Source organism: Fistularia commersonii, chromosome 4 (genome assembly GCF_037954325.1).
Source record: "Fistularia commersonii isolate RoL2024-O1a breed Wild chromosome 4, RoL_Fcom_v1.0, whole genome shotgun sequence".
In the NCBI taxonomy this organism is placed as follows: Eukaryota; Metazoa; Chordata; class Actinopteri; order Syngnathiformes; family Fistulariidae; genus Fistularia; species Fistularia commersonii.
This window is the reverse complement of record NC_141287.1, coordinates 19537721-19558263: the sequence shown is the minus strand read 5'-3', so window position 1 is coordinate 19558263 and position 20543 is coordinate 19537721. Positions and strand designations below refer to the sequence as shown.

Genomic DNA, 20543 nt, shown 5'->3' with positions numbered 1-20543 from the left:
AATGGCTAAAAACCTGTAGCAGCCTGGACCTGCTCTGAGTGCAGCAAGTGAATATGCCACTGAATGTTTTTTCAGTATGCCGAAAGAGATGTAGCCTCAACACAGGTTCCTCCAGTATCACTAAACCGACTGTTATTTTGTCGTATAAATATCAGTCAAGCCAGGCTTTGCTGACCATCATAGCCAGTAATCTTGTCACAGTATCTATAATGATAAAAAGTATTATGGCCAAGCAATTTGGTAACCTTTCCTGTAATTTTATCCATCATTTAATCTGGAAATGTAATATAAAAACAATTTTCTACTTAAATATCATCATTATATTAAAAATATATCATTTTTGTTATCAGCGAATCCATCAGATTTTTACAATACATTTTGGTTTATTAAGGTAGAAACATATTCATTGCTTAGCAAGAAATAAATTCAAACAGTTTATTTAATTATTACAAAACTTTAATCATTACAGTGCCAAATCTGACAAATGCTACAGTGAAACTGTAACCAGTTAAATGTATCCACTTATGCTTGAGTTTGTGTTCATTTGTGCAAATTGACCTTTTTTCCGTCCGCCAATGAAATAATGAGCCAATTATGTCCTTAAACATTAGCTTAAATCTCTTTTTAATTTGAATATAAAATTACTGCTATTCAGCTCTACAGCAATGAAATGTACTAAATATATGTCAGATTGTAGGAAATTTAATCGCGGATAACAACTGCACAACCCCAAATTTTTAGATTTCACCTCCAAAGAAACACTCAGGTTTGCATTGAATGAATGCTTTTTGATTCCTAGTTGAATATGGGTGCTGAAAGTCCCGCTCAGATTGTGTCAAAGCCTGACAGTGGCAGAGTAACCTTTTGACTATCACAGGTTACTTCCAAGTCTGATGGCATGCAGAGGTGTCACTGCAATATTTCCGTATGCCGTGTCCTTGCCTTGTGAAGGAGCCGTTCAAAACTCCAGACAGCTTTGTGTCTCTTGTGACAAGGCAGAGGCCTGGAGAAAATGTGTCTGTTTGCGATTAGCCCGACAGACATACAACAAGGGGCTAGATGCTAATAATAGCTTGCATCTTGTATTTGAGTCTTCCCTGATTTTTTTTTTCTCCTTTTTTTTCTAAACCTCTGACTGAAGACAGGCATCACTGCTGATCTGCCATAGTATCCCCAAGCAACACAGTCCTGAAAACAGAACCAGAACTAATTGTCATTACTGTGGCTCACCACATCTGCAGTTATGATTCAACTGAGTCTGCTGACGTATTATTAGTAGAGTATTACATGCTGTCTTGAGGTTGATAATTCATGCATTTTAATTGTAGCCATGATGAGTAGGCAACTTGGACACCGCAGAATAGATTACTTAGCTTTTAGCTGGCTCCATGACTCGAATGGTCTCTCTATGCAGGATAAGTTCTTACTGAAGCAAACCTTTTTTCCATCCTGAACATTGACTCTACAGAACAACGTAATGACCAGGTAAAATCCATCGTGAATTTCGGGGTATCTTGATACATGATATAAGACAGGACTTCTGATTGTCTGCCTCTAGATGTAATTTTGAAAAGGGAAAATGACTTTCCAGAAAACAAATTACATGCAAAAGAGACACCACAGAAGAACTATTCAGAAATATATTGTCCAATAAGGATAGTTGCTTTGAGTGTAAAAACTATAGAGTTTTGTGTCATTTATTTATTTACTTATATTTTGTCTATGGAGAGTAACAAAACACATGTTTTACTGTTGTACTCAACAACAGTTATTGACCTGTTTTGTTGGATTGTGTGTTGTTATAGGTGAACGCGATCTAATAATCATACTCAGCCTTGAGTTTGACTAACTTTCGATGTGTTGGGGAAATTTCAGCTTGTGGCATTTGTTTTCAAAGTTCAGAGACAGTGACCATCAGCACACCGACTTCTTCAAAAAAAATTACAAAGCTGAAGATTTATAAATTAAAAGATTTTTTTTTGTGCCCCTCATTAATTAAGCAGCATGTGCTACCAGTTTATGGCCAAACAATTGAGAGTGTACATATTAATATTTGCTATCAATATGACCCTCCAAAGTTAGTATATAATGTCTTAATAAATGGGTAAATATATACTAATATTTAATCAATGAACAAATTCATGTTTCTCACAATACCGTCACACTGCTACATCCTTACAGATTCAAGGAAAGGCTGTTGTGTAAAGTTAACGCTTAAAATACAACAAGTGTACTTAATGAGTAACATGGTGGTTTAACTGGGTGGTCAATGAAACACAGTGTTATCATTTACCGTATTAGCATGAGGACCCTCCAGTGTGTTCAGTAGAATGAGAATTGTATAGAGGCCTCAACTCCATATTAAAATTAGCTGTATAAAAATGTGTCTTTTAACAGTTGCTCTTGTATGTGGACCTGGCAACCGCTGTTGTTTATTGTTTTAATTTTTAGATTAATTGTCATGATGGCCAAAACCCTGCATTCAAACATGTATGCTCAGTCTGCAAGATGTAGGTGGTCAGAGATATTTAGGACATGATTGCCCTTAGTAACCAGAAAAAATACCTAATTCCACAATTCCTCTTGAAATTAAATTATGTAAATACACAGAATGACCTATGTTGTTATTTGACATATATAATTTTCTCCATATTTATGCCTGCAATTAATAACAAAACTCAGAGAAATGATGCAGAGAATGTTTTACCCTCAGAAAAAAAAAAAAAACATTCAAGTTCATTCTAATATAGAGGTGGATTTGAAGTTGTAATGCTATTATTGAGTCGTAGTAGATGCAATTGTTTCTACAGGAAATATGAAACAGAACCTAGTGAAAAGGAAAAAGCTATGCTTCACAGAGGGCTGTGCCCAGCCTTATTGTGTAACTGCATGAACTGATATCAAAGATGTTTCAAAAAAAGTATCCTCCCATCTTCTCTACAGGTGATATTCACAGCCACAGCGTCCAAAGAAGATTCTCACCGGAGGGAATCGGCCAGCCAGGCCCAGACAGCGGTCACCCTAATGTTCCAGATGATGTGTTCAGACTCAGCCTCGCCAAGGGAGTGTCCATGTCCCTCCCTTCCTCACCTCTCCTGCCACGACAGTCTTACATGATGCCCCTGCGACCAAGCAAAAAATCACCAGGTAATCACCACAGTATCTGCATAGATTGGAGCTCTTTCTTTCATTACAGTTGTACTGGTTGTATCGATTGAATTTTGTCTGATGGACACCTATCGACATCAACTCAAATCAGCTAAATGTGTAGGGAGGATAAGTTACTTCAGACTTACCATAATTCAGTCCTCCTTAAGAGATCCGAATCCAAATCTGACTTTGTTAGTGCTTAGTAAGTTTCATCTTGTGTGTTCTTACCAAGTTCAGACAAACCATAATGGGACAATTTAGTAAATGAAGTGTTTTTTTTTACAATTACATGGGCATGGATTGTTAATTCAAAATTTGGATGAAATATGCAGAATTGTTAAACTGACCTCCTTTTGGCTTTATTGAATATTCTACATACCACACGCTTTGGCATTAAATGGCGTGCGCTTTCACTGCAAGAATCAGCGAAGCCACTCATTGGTCACTGTTGCATGTATATTACTAAAAGAATGCGTTCAAATGCAGCACAGCCTTTCTCAGAATGTGGTTGGAGGTACAAAAAAACGCTTCTGCGCCGAGAACATCCACCGATCACGTCAGTTAAAATGCATGCTCGTGCCAAGTGGTTCTCCCCAAAAAATATTATATATCAAGTCTCCCTTCAGGTGATCTTATGTATTATCTTGAGGCTCTCAAGACGTGACAGATCGCAACCTAAACCCTACCACAGCTGCTTTATTATGTTGGATATAATGAAATAATAATGCAGTAATTAAGGCCGGACCACTGTAGATGCCAACGGGTAGGCTGCATGCTCAGGCAGGGAAAATACCCTATTTCTCTTCATCCTTTTATTTGATCACCTTGTGTTGAAATCGCGGTCTCAACAACCACACTGCGTGTTTACACTTTACAGGCTGGTAATGGGTGTGTGTTTACACTGGATCCAACTGTCTGTCCTCCTTGACTCCTATCCACCATGTTAAGTACCTTCTTGTCAGCAGCTGTGTGAGGCATCAAAGGAAGAGATGTCTTTTGTACCCAAACTTGTTTCAACGTAGGTCTTTGTATCCAGTAGATTTGGAATAGAGGGTAGAAATCTTTAAAGTGGACAATGTGGCCCCACTCGCACGTGTCACTCCTCTGAGGCTACGTAAGCTTTTGTTTTGTGAGTGATTGTGGTGAACAACTGGACAATTATGTTTGGCTGCAACCCGCTTTACGCTTTTCTTTTAGGCAATTATTCAGCTGAGGAAAATGTTTAAAAAAAAAAAAAAATCAGTGGCTATTCTTAGATATCTAGCACTTTCTCAAGATGAGTTGTTCCTTCTCTCGCCTGATTTTTCCAAGCACACTTGCTGCAATTCAAATGTTGGATCAAAAGCTGATTTTGGTCTTATAGCCGTTAGGGTTTGATGGATGTAGGGAGAAAAAAAAATCACAGAAACTCTGAAAATAAAAGTACAACAATGAGCTATACATTGGAAAACCAATGTGAAATCCACTTTATGATAAGAAAGCATACACTAATATTTTGGGCTAATACACTCTTTTTTTTTTTACAGTTGATACAATTTCTTACTATTATTTATTATTGTTATGCTTTACTTGAAACTCTGCCACAACAATTTCCTTCGGGATAAATAAAGTTGTTCTTATTCTTAAACCAATTATATTAAACCCATATACTTTTGATGTAGGCTGAAACTAGTTGAAAAGTGAATGAAATATAAAACTGTGGAAATCAGATACTGAGTTTGTGAGGATGAGAAAGACAGTTGCGACAGGCAAGAAAGTACGTATAAAAGGCATTTAAAGACACTACTGGGTGCTCAACTGCACCGCAAAATATGGGATGTTAAGGAGGACTACCAGGAACAGAGGAAGGGGGGATGGTTTGAAGGTTCTCAGACGCCGTCCTCACAGTTAACTGTGAAAACCCATAGGAGGAGATTTCACACCTCTAGTTAATAAACACATACTTCAGGAAATGTCTCAGCTCTGTGATGAAAGCAAGATCGGTCATAATGCTGCATTTTTTTTTCCCCCTTTGTCTGTCTGGTAGAGCGGTAAAGGAGTTGTATACTATTCAAATGTACTCGATTATTCTGTCCGATACTATAAAAGGAAATGGCCTTGTGAAATTGGTCTATTCATTTTTTTTATGCAAGATTTGTGTAATCCTTGGTGCTATTTCAACAAATTCTGCAGGTCACATTCATGTCAGACTTCTCAGACCAGCCGCACGGACTGGTACAATAAAATCAAAGGCAGAATGTGTTAATCTCTTTGCACTAAACACGTGCTGACTAGATGTAAAAATTTGACCTCAACTTCTACATAAGTGTTGGATGATGTCAGATTTGGTAAGGGAAACAGGGTTAACATTAAATTCGGCATGAAAAAGACTTATTCGAATGTCGCATTTGCTGCAGATGCAGGCAATCGATCCGGTTCATTGAGTTTGAATCAATAAAGTTCGTAATTCTTCACAAATTGTGTCGCACGTGTATAGAATATAACCAATTATTTTTGATCACCATACTCATGAATGATGTTAATCTAAGTTTATAGAGATCGGGGTAAATCCATCAATAAATTCCTCTGTATGATGTTGTACTCTAGAGGAAATGGTTTCACGGTACTTGAGAGAATGTTGCGGCTTTGCATCCTTGTCACATTGGATAATCAATTGCTGTTTTAAAGGTTCTTTTCATGATAACATCACAGGGGACAACAGAGAAACATTTCGTTAATTAGGAGTGTGATGGATGTCTGAACTGCGAAGTCCACGGTGGTGTTGACTTCCACAACTTTGATCAGCGTAATCCCGAGCTTAACCATGAAACTCAGTTCCCTGACATATGTTGACCAGCACCCAGGGTTTTTGGCCTTAATGGTTTACAGGCTCCCTAAAGGTCTAGGAAAGAAAATTTACTACGAGAATGAGTCCCGAATGAACAAAAACCTTGCTCCGGGCCAATTGTGGGTCATGGATCGATTATCCGAAAAAACCTTGAGTGGGAAGAATTAAGTTGATGACACCGTAATTTATCTTTCAGATATTTTCCAGAATTTTAAACCGAACAGGACTTTTTCCTCTGATTCACCCCCTTTTGGGTATCTCCTCAGTAAACTGCAATGGCTTTAATAAGTTACTGTGACATCCAGAGATTATTAAAAGCATCTGACTCCCTCAGCATCTGCGCTAACAGAAAATGCATCTGAATAAGTACAAGTAGGACAGAATTTAAACCGTCTGCTAGTCCATCCTTCCGAAACAACCAACAACGTTTATGTTATGTTAAACCGTTGACTTGGTTTTTACCGTTTTTGTGAATGTTATTCTAGGATCGGATAAAGTGTGGAAGTAACAATAACGGTCACAGTGTCCACAAGATGTTGAAGAGTGGTAGAGACAGAGGTGTTAACTTTGAGAGTCCTCAAAAAGTGACTTATCTTTTGAATTGTATGCAAACAAACTGCAGGATACTGGTCTCTCATAGTAGCACACTGTTGCTCATATTGAAGCTAGAATTTTTTTAATCAAGCTGCAGGTCTTTGATTCATTCATTTTCAAATAACTATCAAGAGAGTTTACTCTTTCATCCTGCTCTCCTTATGAACTGTTGTCATGCATATTGTTCAGTTCATTTTGACGTGTCTCATGTTACAAATTGTAAAGGAGAGGTTGTCTTATCTTATTGCTGATTTAATTGTCTAAAATATGACTGGTGAGATGTGGCTGGTATTGCACACATTGCGTACTGCTTAAATTCAGTTTTACTACAATTCTGTATAGTAATAGATAGTTCAGTACACTTCTATGATATTTTTACATAGTTAATAATGATAAAATAGTCATTGAGTGTCAAGCCATTTGAGTTGTGCACTTATGACATCAACGTTCAAGTGTTGAGTAATCAGGCAGTCTTTCGGGATTATTGATGTCCCTTTTGAGAAGTGATTTTAAAATGTCTCGCGATGCTACGGCGACCCATTTGAAAGTGTCCTCTGATGGGCACACGGTGAAAACTTCTACTCACTTCTCTTCTCCACCTCACTTCACTTGCACCTCGGCTCCTGTTGACATGCAGTCCTCTTCAATGGTGAATCCACAGTGAAATCCCATTTCCCTTTTTTTTATGCCTGGGTAACTGAGTACGCTGTCATTGCCTCTTCGTTTCGTCAGGAGAACTGAAGGTTGAAGGTTTATTATATAAACTTGTAACTTGTGAGTGAACCGGAAATAATATTTGCCGCCGTTATTGGCATGAATAAATAAGATAAGATAAGACGTACTTTACTGATCCCCATAAGGGAAATTCTTATGTCACAGCAGCGCAACAATTACAATATCAATGAATATGGGTTTAAATATAAATAGAGAGACATGTTGGTATGTTCAGAAAATATGTTTAAAGTCAATAGTAGACTTAACAGCGGTATTGGTTGTAAATCACCTTAACCAGTGGTGATAATGGCAATACATCAGCCTGAAGAAAGAAATTGATTCATAAATCAAAATCTGTAGTTTAATTTTAAAAAAGCAATATGCCTGTAGTACTTCATCAGCTCTGCAACCATAATAAGTACAGCTATGACTTTGACAAAGCATATCAGCAGCTCTCCAGAAGACATTTAATATAACTGGTAGCTGAGTCTATCACGCCGCACTTTTAAGCCACAGAACATTTTTGCTGTTGCAGAATGACATTTTCGAACAAAAAACCAGCTGTCATGAGACTGTTTTTGTTCTTTTCGCCGGGCGATAGGATACACAGTCTCATTGAGTAGTTGAAATGTGAAAATGTCAAGAGTCCATCTTTGAGGAATGCTGGGATACTTACAAATGCTTGGTCATTTACAAAGCATGAACACCCCTTTCATTTACTAGTCTTAGTAAGTTGTCAGTTATTCCTATTTGTTGCGGCTGTCTGCATATCTCACAATGAATAATGCATAATTAATATTCCAAATAATGTATAGTGTCTCAGTACAAAGGGCCACGCTGACTGAAAAAAGTACAAACCGAACAAATAACGAATAATCTCTGCTTTTCCATCTATGTTTTCTCTTTAACATCCGCTCATCCTTTTGGGCTTAAACTTTTTCCGTTACACCTTTTCTACATATTGCTTTGGACTGGCAGAACTAATTGTCTCAGTCATTTGCCATTATAGTTCAGTTATTAATAAATAAGAAGCTGGTATGAAATTTTCACACATTGCAAATATATTCCGCTATCAGTTACCGCCTCTCCAATCTCGGCCCTCTAAATTGTGCTGTCCTCTGACTGTTAGTGGCATTTTTAGGCTATATAGAAAAGAATTTAGGACAAAAATAAAATCTCTTGACATTTATTAGTGGCAGGAACATTTTGTAAAACTATTGTAAATGTCGTGAGTTTTAAAGAATGTTGAAATTACTCTTTAAAAATCCGAACAGTCTACCACCTACCATCTTTATTGGATTCAATCTCATTCAAATTCATTAAGTGTGTGTATGTGTGTGCGTGTGTGTGTGTGTGAGCGTGTGCGTGAGCGTGTGCAGGTGCATGTTTTTTAAGCATGTCATAGTGACATATTTCCCATTTGTACTTGCTTCCTGGGGTGTGCCCAGACTTTAATATGTTTTAATTTATCATGTTCTGCACTCAGATGCCACAAAACTACTAGTGGGCTGTTTCCTGTTTTGAATGTCATTCCTATGACATTTCTTGTGATTTTCCTTTTGTAGAGTTGGGAACTATGTCTGGCAAAAATAAAAATCAATTATTAATGGCTGATGTACAAACATAATTTCTGGATTGTATGGTAGACTTAAAAAAAAAAGGCATTATTATTCAGATATGCTCATCTCATTGTAATTCAGATGTCGTATGAGTGACACTCCCGCTTCCAAAGACTTTTAATTCTCATTATAAAAAGCAATTGTTCATACTAATTGCTTCTATTGACATGGACACAGCAGTAATGGCACCGTTTCAAATCAGATATGACATTTCCAGTGAAAAATTGCCCTGTTCTTAATCTATATTGTACTAAATGTTAAATACTAGACCTGCTGAAAGTCTTTTTGTCTTTTTTCCTTTTTTGATATCATCAAAACAACCCTGGATAGGTATACATGTACATTATTTCACGTGTGAATATGTGTTCCACTTGACACTTTGTTCAAACCGAATTTCAATTTAATTCCTTTTTTTTTTGAATATCTTTACCTTTGAACCAATGCATTGTAGACGAATTACAGTCGATGCAACTTATTTGCTCATTAAGGTAAATAAATGTCTTGGACCCAAAGCATGGACCCTCTCACACACACAGCTCTCTCTGTCTCTGCTGTCCCACTTTAATTGGAGCTGTGTGACTTCTAGGTAATAGTTTGTGCCTGACCGTGCACAGATGGATGCTGGTTAAGGCTCCCGATTCTATTTATTGAGAATTCAACTCTTCGTGTCACGCTCAGATGTTTGAACTTCGCGGTGTAGACAGAGGTATGAGTAGAGGTAGCATTCGAAGTTTTTTGTCTCGTAATTAATACTTCAAATGTTGAATATTCAAATGATGTGAGGATACAATTTGTGGCACCACGAAAATTTTGGATGCTAATTCTGGAATAATAATCAGCGGACAAACGGATAATATGAAAACCTGAACCATGTGGCTCACAAACACAGAGAATGGTGTATAGATGAAAAACATATTTCTTCCGTCCAGATGTCAAACTCCTTTGGACATTTTGGAATTTGGTCATAGGGAATGATGACAAGGAAGCTTTGCACAGATGTAATGCAATCATGAGGTGTTTTTTGGCAGAGCAACCTATACTGTGTTTAGCAGCGTATTTGTCTGCCATATTTGCGGTGTAGAGTTTTACATGAACCATCACTTCCGTTAAATCTGTCAAGTTTGTCAGTCATCCATGACGGTACTATGTTGTGTTACTTAGTGTATATTCTTGCCATAATTGGACTTGTTTATCCAGTTGCTCATTGCTTCTGCTTCTCACTCATCACTTTTAATTTGTTTTTGTTTTTTACTCTTGAATTCCACCGAAAGCAAAGACCAGTGCACTCTATGCTTATTTATCAGATAACAAGATTTCTCTGTGGCCTTTTACTGTCATGTGACTAGCTGAATATCCACCTCCAGAACTAATAAGGAGTTTGCAGTGGCAGAAACTAAACCGGTCGGGTGCATCAAGTCGTCCCCACTATGCATTTCAAGATGCATGTCCATAGATGGCACTGTGCATCAAGTTTGCTTCAACATTTTGCTTGCTTGTTGGACTTCTTCATTTCTATAGTTCTTGAGTGGAATCGTTTTCTTTCATTCACTTTTATTAAACCACACCTCAAGAGTCCAGTCGTTATTCAAAAAAAATTTTTTTTTTTTTGTTTTTTTTTCCTAATTCAGAGGATTTGTTTTTCGTTCGTAGCGAATGGCATTACATGTGGTAGTAGGAAATGGTTATCTCTGCTTCACCATCTAATCTTCATGTTGTGTCTGGGCTTACATATACAGTCATCCGATATCAAGAGTTTGAAGGAGAATCATTAGTTCAAGCCTGGCTTGCAGTGAAAAGGCTCCAAAGTAAGACAGACTTGTGATTTTCGATAGCTTTGTCGCATTTTAAAATGATCTTGTGTTTTCAGAATATTCCTTGCTGTTTGATATTGCGCTCTTGTATCTGCAGTCTGGAACATGTTTTCTTTTTGCATAGGAATAAGCGGGCTAGAGGAGGAGTTGAAACGAACACAACCAGAGATTGTATTTAGTCGAGTGTCTACTTTGAATGTCCTGCTTGTATAATCATTTCAATCATCAGTCTTTGGGAAGATTTGCTACCGCTTAAAGAAAATGCTCTATTGTCCTTGCAGCTGGGTAGAATGAAATGTATTTCATAGAACATGCTCCAGACAAAGGGGAGTTTTTTTTTCTTCTTCTATATACACACACAATAATGTTAAAGTTGAACAAATGGAACTGTGTCTCTGGTTGTGGTTATTGTGAAATCCGGCATAGTGAGATAGCATTCTATGCTGAGCTGTGGGATTTTCTAATTTTGTCATGGTGTGAGCAGAGGGAACAGAGCAGCCAGCTAACCTTGACTCTTTCCTAAAGACAGTCCTCAAAGCCCTATACTGTTGTCCTAGATACATGCTTGGAGATAACTGGACTTCAGTCTCACCAAATGTCATCTTGCAGCTTGTAGAAGGTATTATATATTTAAAAGGCAAAAGTCACAGATCAGCATGCAGAGGCGCTTTCTGTCTGTTTTGTTGTTTCTTTGTCTCCCTTTGTCTTAAGCTGGCTAAAAGCCTAATTGTTGTGGTTTCCTGCTGTAGTGTCGTAGTTAAATTCCCACAACTGGCTAGCAGGCTTTTACTAGAAGCCTCCAGCCATGCAAACAATTTCTGTGCTGTTAGATAGACCAGAAAAGTTATCTGTATGGGGGGTGTCTTCAAGAGAGGGAGAGCGAGAGGGAAAAGAGAGAGAGAGAGGGAGTGAGAGAGTTTATGTTAGCTACAGAGTGCAGCCAAGCCTGTCCAACTAAGACACCACCACCTCTCATCCCAAGTCCCATCTGGAACATGTTAATCTAGCGAGAAGTCTTTCTCTTGCTGTCTCTGTTTCTCTCATTCTCTCTTATTTTTTATTTCTTTTCCTTTTTGACTGCCAGGCTCACAGTCTACCTCTCTCTCTCTCTCCCCCCCCCCTCTTCTCTGTATCATCGGTTGGTGTTGTCAGGTCCTATCAGAAAGCCTAAATATGTGGAGAGTCCTCGTGTTCCTTCTGATGCCATCGTCTCAGCACTGAGGAAGGTGGCCGATAACAAGGAGTCCCCCCACAATGGTGAGTTTTGTCTTTTCTTTTCTTCATTCGCCCATATGTGCCTTGTCTGCTTGTGTTTTGCGGATGCTGGAAAAAGTCAAATGTAGACATTTGAGCCAAAGAGTAGAAACGTATCTATTGTCAGCTGGATTCAACAATGTTGCAACACTTTTTTGGCACGCTTTAAATCATTATCATGGTGCCTGCTGGGTGAGGAATAGGTCTTCATTTTTAAGAGCAGCATCAGTTCCTTCATGAGATGCCCATGTAGGTCAGGAAGGCCCTGTTCCTTCTTGCAGCCCCTTATACAAACACACAACATTTCTGGGTTTATTTGAAAGTGTGCGCTTCCAGTGCGGATGAGTCCTTTTTCCACTGTGAAGGAATGTATTATCTGACCAAAGTACTGTTTTTTCATGGCAACCTAATGAGGCCAATGTCTTAAACTTCGAATTAAATGTGCTTGTATATGTGTTTTTGTTTCCACATTTTTGTGACGTGTATCTTCAGTGTTACCGCTGGCTGTCCCCTCCCGTGTTGGGTGCTGTGTGTTTGTAAGTGTAGGGGTAATGTTCCACTAAGTGCTCTGTTTTGATTTCCAGCAGAGCAGGGCAGGCTCAAATTCCTCCCATAGTCTTAAGTGGAGCTGCGTTATCTTTAGCAGAAGACTGCACAGAAAGTGGTGCCCTCTGATTGTATAGTTACCCAGCACCACATTGTCACTGGCGACTGTTACATACCGAGGCACGAGGGCTGTGTCTTGACATTCAGCTGGCACTGGGTTTCAAGGAGGCTACTGACAGAGAGCAGACACTGGATAAACTACCTCATGACAGCTGGTGCACTGGCGGCATTATTAAGCTAATGCATATGAGCTGTGTTTTCAGATAATATGCCAGTGAGCTGTTCTGAATTATTTAACAGAAATGTAAAAAAAAAAGAGGCAAATGTAGCCTCTGTTGTTCCTATCTGGGTCCTCTTCTACTCAGAAAGCTTTTGTCTTTCTTCCTTAATTTGACCGCAATTATCCACGATCTCTGGTTTTGAAAAACCATCGAAGAGGTTGGAATTATCTTTGCTCTTACCTCATTTTTTAACTTGATATACTGGATTACTAGATATAGAAGATGTTTGACACATAGTCTTGGGCTGGTATAAAACTTAAAATGGTCATTTAAGTGCCAAAAATTCCAAATGAAACCTTTTGCTATCACATGCATGAGAATCCGTGCACACAGACAAACACACACAGGCAAACGGTATCTAGGACAAAAGAATTAAGGATTACCTCATGTCACCTGTTTACTTAGCTCCCCATTATAGAGTAAATGGCTACAACTGTGATCAATTAATAATACATATCAAATGACATGCTTTTTCTATAGTTTGGGGCGTTCATTTAGGCCATAACAGTTCTGGAGTGCATAAGCAGCTTCAAAATCTGTTTTAGAACAATTTTGTAACTCCGTGACCTGGATAAACGTATTATTTTTTGGCAATTGGGAACAATATGTTATTTTAGCCTCCCCTGTGTGTTAATATACACATATAGAGTTTGTGTTTCCCTATGCTTATGAAGGCTTCTTGCATTCATGTTCATCACATCACATCACATGTCACCGTTATGCATTCAATAAAAAGAGAATCTTTCAGCTTTTCCCCTTGAAAGAGAAAACAATGCTGCCTTTCTTTTGAACTAGTGTGACAGGATAAGACAGTTGACATTGCAGCGTTTGTAACAAGGTCAGCACAGTACTGAAAGGAATTGTGTCGAAAAATCCATCGTCATTTGCAGCATGAAAACTGTGTGACATTCACTACCAAAATTAATGAATCACGGGTGATGTAGTGGGACTCTTTTCCAGTTTAGATCAATTGTCTTGTGAATGGCTTTTGTCAACACGTGTGTGTGTGTGTGTGTGTGTGTGTGTGTGTGTGTGTGTGTGTGTGTGTGCGTGTGCGTGTGCGTGTGTGTGTGTGTAAATTAATGCAGTTTAAATAAAGTAAAAGCTGAGATTATTAATGTGCTGGTGAAGTAGCTGCACTCAGTGTGTCACAGCATCTCAATGGTAACATATAGTTAAAATTAAACAACACACAACTACACAATGTACCCTGTGTTACCCAAGTGCTAGCAAAAAAAAACACTAAACACAACACATTATAGCTAGAATTGACTAAAGTTTTTTGGTACAGTTAGGTCTGTAAAATTTGTCCATTTTAATCCACATTTCTTGCCATTTCCAGACCCAAGGTTGCAGAATGTTTTTCTCTTTCAATTTCTTTTTTTTTTTTCAGAATAATGAGCTTTACCTTTTTCCAGAACATGCAGCATGACATGTGGTACCAATAGCAGCAAATTGTTTTTGCTGAAAAACAGCAACATTTTTGTTACACAAAAGTCTGCGCATTGATTAGATTCAATACTTTTTCTGAAACCTGAGGCAAAAATTCATTATCTGTACCAAATATTGCCATGAACATTGGATGTTTCTGCGTTGACTGAATGTGAATGTGTTTATTTTCTTCCCTGTTTTCAACATCTTTGCCATAATCTTTGTTTTACATGGGCTTGAAGGTTGGAAAGGACGATTGCATTATCTCTGCCACACTTGTTTCTGAGTCTTTGAGGAAGATTTACTTTCTCTGGACATGCACGGAAATGCCGGGTTTTGTGATTTGTAAAGGTATGTATGTTTGTTGAGCCATGTACATGTTTGTATGGATGAGTTGATTTGCAACAGGTGGTCAACTGTCCACCGGTGAAAATTGTTTCAGCTGTGGTCCCAGACTTCTGCCTCTGTCAATCAAAACTGAACCCAAGGTTTACATAAATCCCACCACCATGTCTTACAAGTGAAACCTTGCTTTATGGCTCTAGTGAGATCCAGGCCCCAGCACTTAACACCTGTTTGTTTATGCCCTGATTATCTGGAGCCATGGCCTAGTTTGTCCTGTGCGGAATTATGTGATTTTTCACCACATATAACTTCTAAAGGTTCTGTTGTGCCACTGTAGTGAATTTGGTCATTAATTTAGTTTCTTGCATTGGTTAGTTTTACGTGAATCTTGACAAAACTGCAAGGAGAGGAAGAAGCTACTTTTAATCTAAAATATCTCAATGTGAGGTGAGAAAATCATACCTGTTTAGATTTTTAGTGTTCCCTTAATTAACTAAACATGACTTTGAAAGGTGTCATTTAATCATTGAAGCATGCACAAGTTAACATGCTCAAACCTATGTTGACCGCAGATTGCATGAAGGGTGTGATCGTTTTTAAAATTTCCTTTGTCTGTCTCATTGAAGATGAGTAATCTGATGCAACATATTTCAGCCACAGCCAGGTTCTGACAGAATGCATGCGATAGATCTGGATTTTTGGGAACTCTATTGATCTAGTCGAGCACACAGTTGGAATGCATCATCCATAGGACCGTACAGATTACTGCTGAGGCTGTGTGGACTTGTTCTTAAAGCATTTACAAATGTTCTTGGAATTTTTGAGTATATTATTTCAAGATATGTAGTCATTTTGGGTCATTTATTGGCATTAGTTCATCATCTAAATTGTTTGTGATAAATTAAAATGTTGACTATTCATTGATTTTTAAAGTCATCATACATACCTGCGCTTTTATATGGCAATTTACCCACTTTTCATCAGCAAATTATCACCTCTAAGGAAGTCTTTGTCAAAACATGTGTATCTAATAAAATGTACAAAGTATGGTCATATCAATGGATCTCTGTGTCAGCACAGAATGACAATCGTAGACATTTTTTTTTTTTCCCCATTTCTTATCACTACCATGTGGTTACTATCACAGTTTCTAGACAGATATGGCAGACTCTTCATAATGTTCTTTTTTCTGGGAGAAAGAAAGCTTTTCCTTTCTTTTGTATAATGAACCTAATGAAACACTTGGAATAACGTGCAATCAAGAATCCTTTTGCCAGTTTGTAGAGCTTGTAATAATATTACAGCAGCCATCATTCACCATCTTTCAATGCAACAAGCAGAAATGACAAAGTATAGATGAATGGGTTCTAATTTACTCTCGGCTGCAATATCGGGATTATTTTATCTCTCTCTTTCGCACATGAAGTTCATTGTTAATTTCCTTGTTTAATTAACAGTTGAAGGCCAATCAGTGATATATATTTTGCATTTTTCTTACTTCATGATGAAGATTAATCTGCGCTCTTCATCCGAATGGACACTAAGGCCACTGTGTCCTAAATACCTTCATCATTTGTTGAAAATCACAGCTTGGCTCTCCGCTGATTGATGAGGTTGCCAATTGTATCTATCATTATAACAAAGGCAGCTTGTTAAGCGGAGCTGAGATGCTGGTCAAACTGTGATAATGATCATCTTGCCGTCCCCAAAGGCCAGACTTGATTTTTTCTGACGTACCATTTCGTCAAGAGCCTCATCTCAATATGCTCCAATGTCCCACTGGACCTTCGTGCATGAACGAGGGGACATACTGGAGGTTCAAACATTAGCATGTGTAGTAAGTGCCTAGAGGGGGAGGTGACACCTCGTACCTCGGAACTGGAATGGGGAAGCAGGATGCATGCTCTCATCGAGGGTTCATTAAACATGCTCCACTGTTGTGGTAATGAAACTCCAGCTGCTAATGAGCACCGGCTGGATTGTTTCCTCAGCAGGGAAAAAGCCAAGACAACTATGTGGAGCCAGTCTGTTCGTGGCGTTCCCCTCCTCCAACCTTCTCCTCCTCCTCCTTCATTCTTCCATCACAGCACCACAAGGCCACTATTTCACACCTGCTCATAAACTTCCACAGGCAGCAGATAACGATGTTGTTTTGTTTTTGCCTTATTTTCTACACAGGCACTTAAGTAACAAAACCTGTAGCTCTTGTAGCTGCAGGGTTGTTTAAGATATAATGCAATTGCATACACGGCAACAATGGATGTTGTGTTGGGACATAACATTGCTCAATTGCCTTTTGTTTAGATATATACTGTAATTTCACCTCCAGCGTACTTACCAACAAGCCACCATTTCATTATGCATACTAATGATAATGAAAATGTCAGCTCTGTTTTGATAGGTTAATGTCCATATGTGAATTCACAGAATATAATAAATCTGAAACCTTTTCAATGATTGATGACATTTGAGCCTATTTCCTCATCAAAAGACTTATCAGAACACTGGGGGATGAACAAAATTTTAACCTTTTAAGATTTGTACATGTTCAAACATAGAGCCAGCATTATTCGAGGGCGGCTTGGCGCAAGAGGCAGAGTGATCGTCTTTGTACATTCATTTAAACATTCAAAGTGTTGTTGAGCAAGACACCGAACCCCTAACTGCTCCCCTGGCGCTGGTGGACAACATGCCTTCTGCTCATGGCTCATCCATGATGGTTTCATTGCAGAGAATGAATTTCCCCATGGGGATTAATAAATTCTCATTATTCACAAACATTATTGAAGAGAACCACCAATTCGCAATGTAGAATAGAATTGTGTCGTGTTTATTTCACCGGTTGAGGCGTGTATCCACTCAGATGGGACCAATTAGTAAATGGTTTAATTTAGGGGAGAGCAGTAAATGGTAGTCATTGAAACAGTCATTCCAGTCATTTCGCTGCACTAAGTGTGCCTGGGTGGTTTGATCCGCTCTAAAACCACAGGGGTATGTCATCAATTGGCAATACTTTTTGCAGTGCTTACTAAATAATTTGTCCATAGTTGGTTGAGGAATAGTTCATTTTCTAAACTTACAGGACATGCCCTCATTGCATCTATTTGTTTTATTTGACTTATAATATTATCATTTGGGAGAATCAGATAAGTAACAGAGTTGACAGCTCACACTAAAAAGTGTGATCCTGTGAAGGGAGATACAAACAAACAAAAAAAAAACCTTTGCGCAAATATTTTTTGATGGTAAAGGGAAACTACTCTTTCTCTTTTTGTGGGGGGAAAAAAAAACGTCAGTAGCCTGTCTCTGCATGTTAGTTTTGTAATATCGGAATATCACATTAGAAGACTTCCATCAGTATAGCCGGTGACAAATCCTTTTGAGAGGGTTGGTTTATTTTCCCCAGTATTTTTCTAATAGTTGCAATTTGATATTGTATAAAAGTTTGTTCCTCAAAACTTCAAGGACCTCATCTTTTTCTCGTCATAATTGTGTAATCACATACCATGTGGTAATGAACACAAATTATATGCAGTGTGGCCCGTTTGCCAAAGCTTGTCTTCCTGTGCCGCTGACAAAGTCCATAGATCATTTCCTGTGACAACCAGATGCTCGTGCATGCTATTTGGATCTGGTGTGAGAATGATGGGCTTAACGATGCGGTTTGGTAGCATTATATGAGTAGATACCTTTTAGAGGTTACATAAGCATAAATGTCATGCATAGCACCAGTTATCGATGCACGGGTTATCAGTATGTATCAGGATAGGTCTTGCTGGGTGCAGTTGGTGTGTCTGCAAATAACATCAGTGATGGAGGCAGTAAACGTGAAAGAAGATTCATTCTTTGATTCATTATCTATTTTGCTTGTCCGGCTTTTTTTGGGTTGGTGGCGGACTAGACCATGGACCAGTTGCCAGTCAATCACAAAGATACATATGGAGACATACAACCATTCACTGCCTCATTTACACGTCTTAGCAACTTAGAGTCCTTAATGAACCTACTGCATGTAATCAGACTGTGCGAAGAAACCGGAGAACCCGGAGGAAACCCACGCAGACATGGGGAGAACAGAAAAACTCCACACAGAATGCCCTGTCGGACTGGAACCCGGGACCTTCTTGATGTAAGACACTGCACTTTGGTGAGGTCCTGAAAGAAGGTGGTTTCACAAGTTAAGATTCCACTCATTCAGCGATGCTTTAATTCAAACGTTTACAAAGCGAACGACTAAAATGTGCTTTGGGGCGCATTATTACGTTGTCTCCAAAACACCAAATGCCAGAAATGAAATGAGTAACTAAGATATCCAGCTGTCACTGCCTTCAACATGTCATGGCATGAGAAATGGTTGTCTCTGTATGAATGACATTAATAGCACAAACTGGAACCAATTTTGCTGTGCTAGACCATTACTCTCTTGTGTCATATGTATAAACAGAATGAATTGTGAGTCAAACAGTATGTGGTGTCCAAACCCATTCGAAAGTGGTTAATAGGCCTCAGCCACAATTATCTTTCCAACAAAGTCATCATTTTTCAAACAAACTACAACCATAAGCCAAACACAGATTTCCACCCAGTGTTGCTTTTTGCTAAAATAATAAAACAATTGAGAACACTGTAGACATAAACTTGGAAAAGTAGAAGGTATTCAGTCCTAAAATCAGTCTTTTACTCAAGACATTGTTCTTGATGTCCTGTTGATGGTCGGTTTAGGTTAGGAGGGGGCAAACTACGGCCTGCGGGCCACATGCGGCCCGTTGGTCCTTTTAATCCGGCCCGCCAAAGATTGGTACAGAATTCATACTTGATGTGAATGATTGGATCAAAGAATGCGGGAGCTCAAACAGGAAATTATTTTATTTTTTGGAGCAACTTGAGAACACTTTAGAATTTTCCAAAGCTGAATGACACAGATTGGCTTTTTTGATTTCGCCTTTACTGTGGACACACCGACACATGAATGAGCTGGACGTGAAGCTACGAGGGAAAAAAACGGTTTGTGCGTGAAATGCAAGCAAACGTCAGAGCCTTCAAAACCAAGCTGCTTTTATTTTGAAAGCAAATGTCAGACAACGTTCAGACAAATGTCGGACAAGTCTGATATTTGCTGTTTACAAATGCATTTTTTTTTTAATGTATCATATCTTGTGCTGACCCGCCCCGGCCCTTGTGAGAAAAAAATTTTGCCCACCCCTGGTTTAAGTAGTTAAAGGTGCCTGATCTGCTTTTCTGTATTGAATCATGTGCCTATGTTAACTTTAGAAGAGTTCCGGTCCTGCGTGCCGTGGGGTTGGATTTACTTTTCACAAACTTAAATAGAATTGGTTCTGTCCAGGCCCATAAAACACCTGCAGTTTGATGATTCTGTTATATTAACTCAAAAACAATCTCTGATAATTTTGGTACTCTCAGAACCACGAACGTGGAGCGCTATTTGATTAAGCAATTTCCGGAAAAAAAGGTGCTTTGAACGCAATAGAACCCATTTAACAACTGAAGCGTTGTTACTGAAACAAACTGTGCATGACTTTCAAACAAAGCTGTTGAAGTAGTGAAATAAAAGTCAAAGATATCATTATATTTATGATCGTGGGATTACATTTTTGGTCTTGCCAGAAGCCGCTGTGATCTGAAAACTGGATAACTGGAACACTCAGACAAGAAACAATCACTTACACCAGAGAGTCTTATTACATTTACGACAAAATGTGCCAAGTTGCACAATAAGTAGGAATCCATTATGTATTTAACTCATAAGCAGCAGTACATATTCTTTTTATATGCAGACACTATCTCGGATTACATTTGGTTTTAAATGCCAAACTTTTAGCATCTGAAACACTGATGTTGCACTGATACAACTGATGTCTTAACAAAGGTTTTTGTGCTTAAAATTGTGTAT

General features: G+C 38.5%; 1 protein-coding gene across 2 annotated transcripts in view; it reads left to right on the top strand.

Annotated features, from left to right (window-relative positions):
- Positions 1 to 20543, top strand: part of LOC147235051 (protein TANC1-like) — a 94906-nt gene that overhangs the window by 27170 nt on the left and 47193 nt on the right. For both annotated transcript variants that reach the window (XM_086145821.1, XM_086145820.1), the window contains exons 3-4: positions 2944 to 3147; positions 11868 to 11972. In XM_086145821.1, coding sequence (XP_086001947.1) covers positions 2944 to 3147; positions 11868 to 11972 — 309 coding nt within the window. The remainder of the gene's footprint in view (positions 1 to 2943; positions 3148 to 11867; positions 11973 to 20543) is intronic.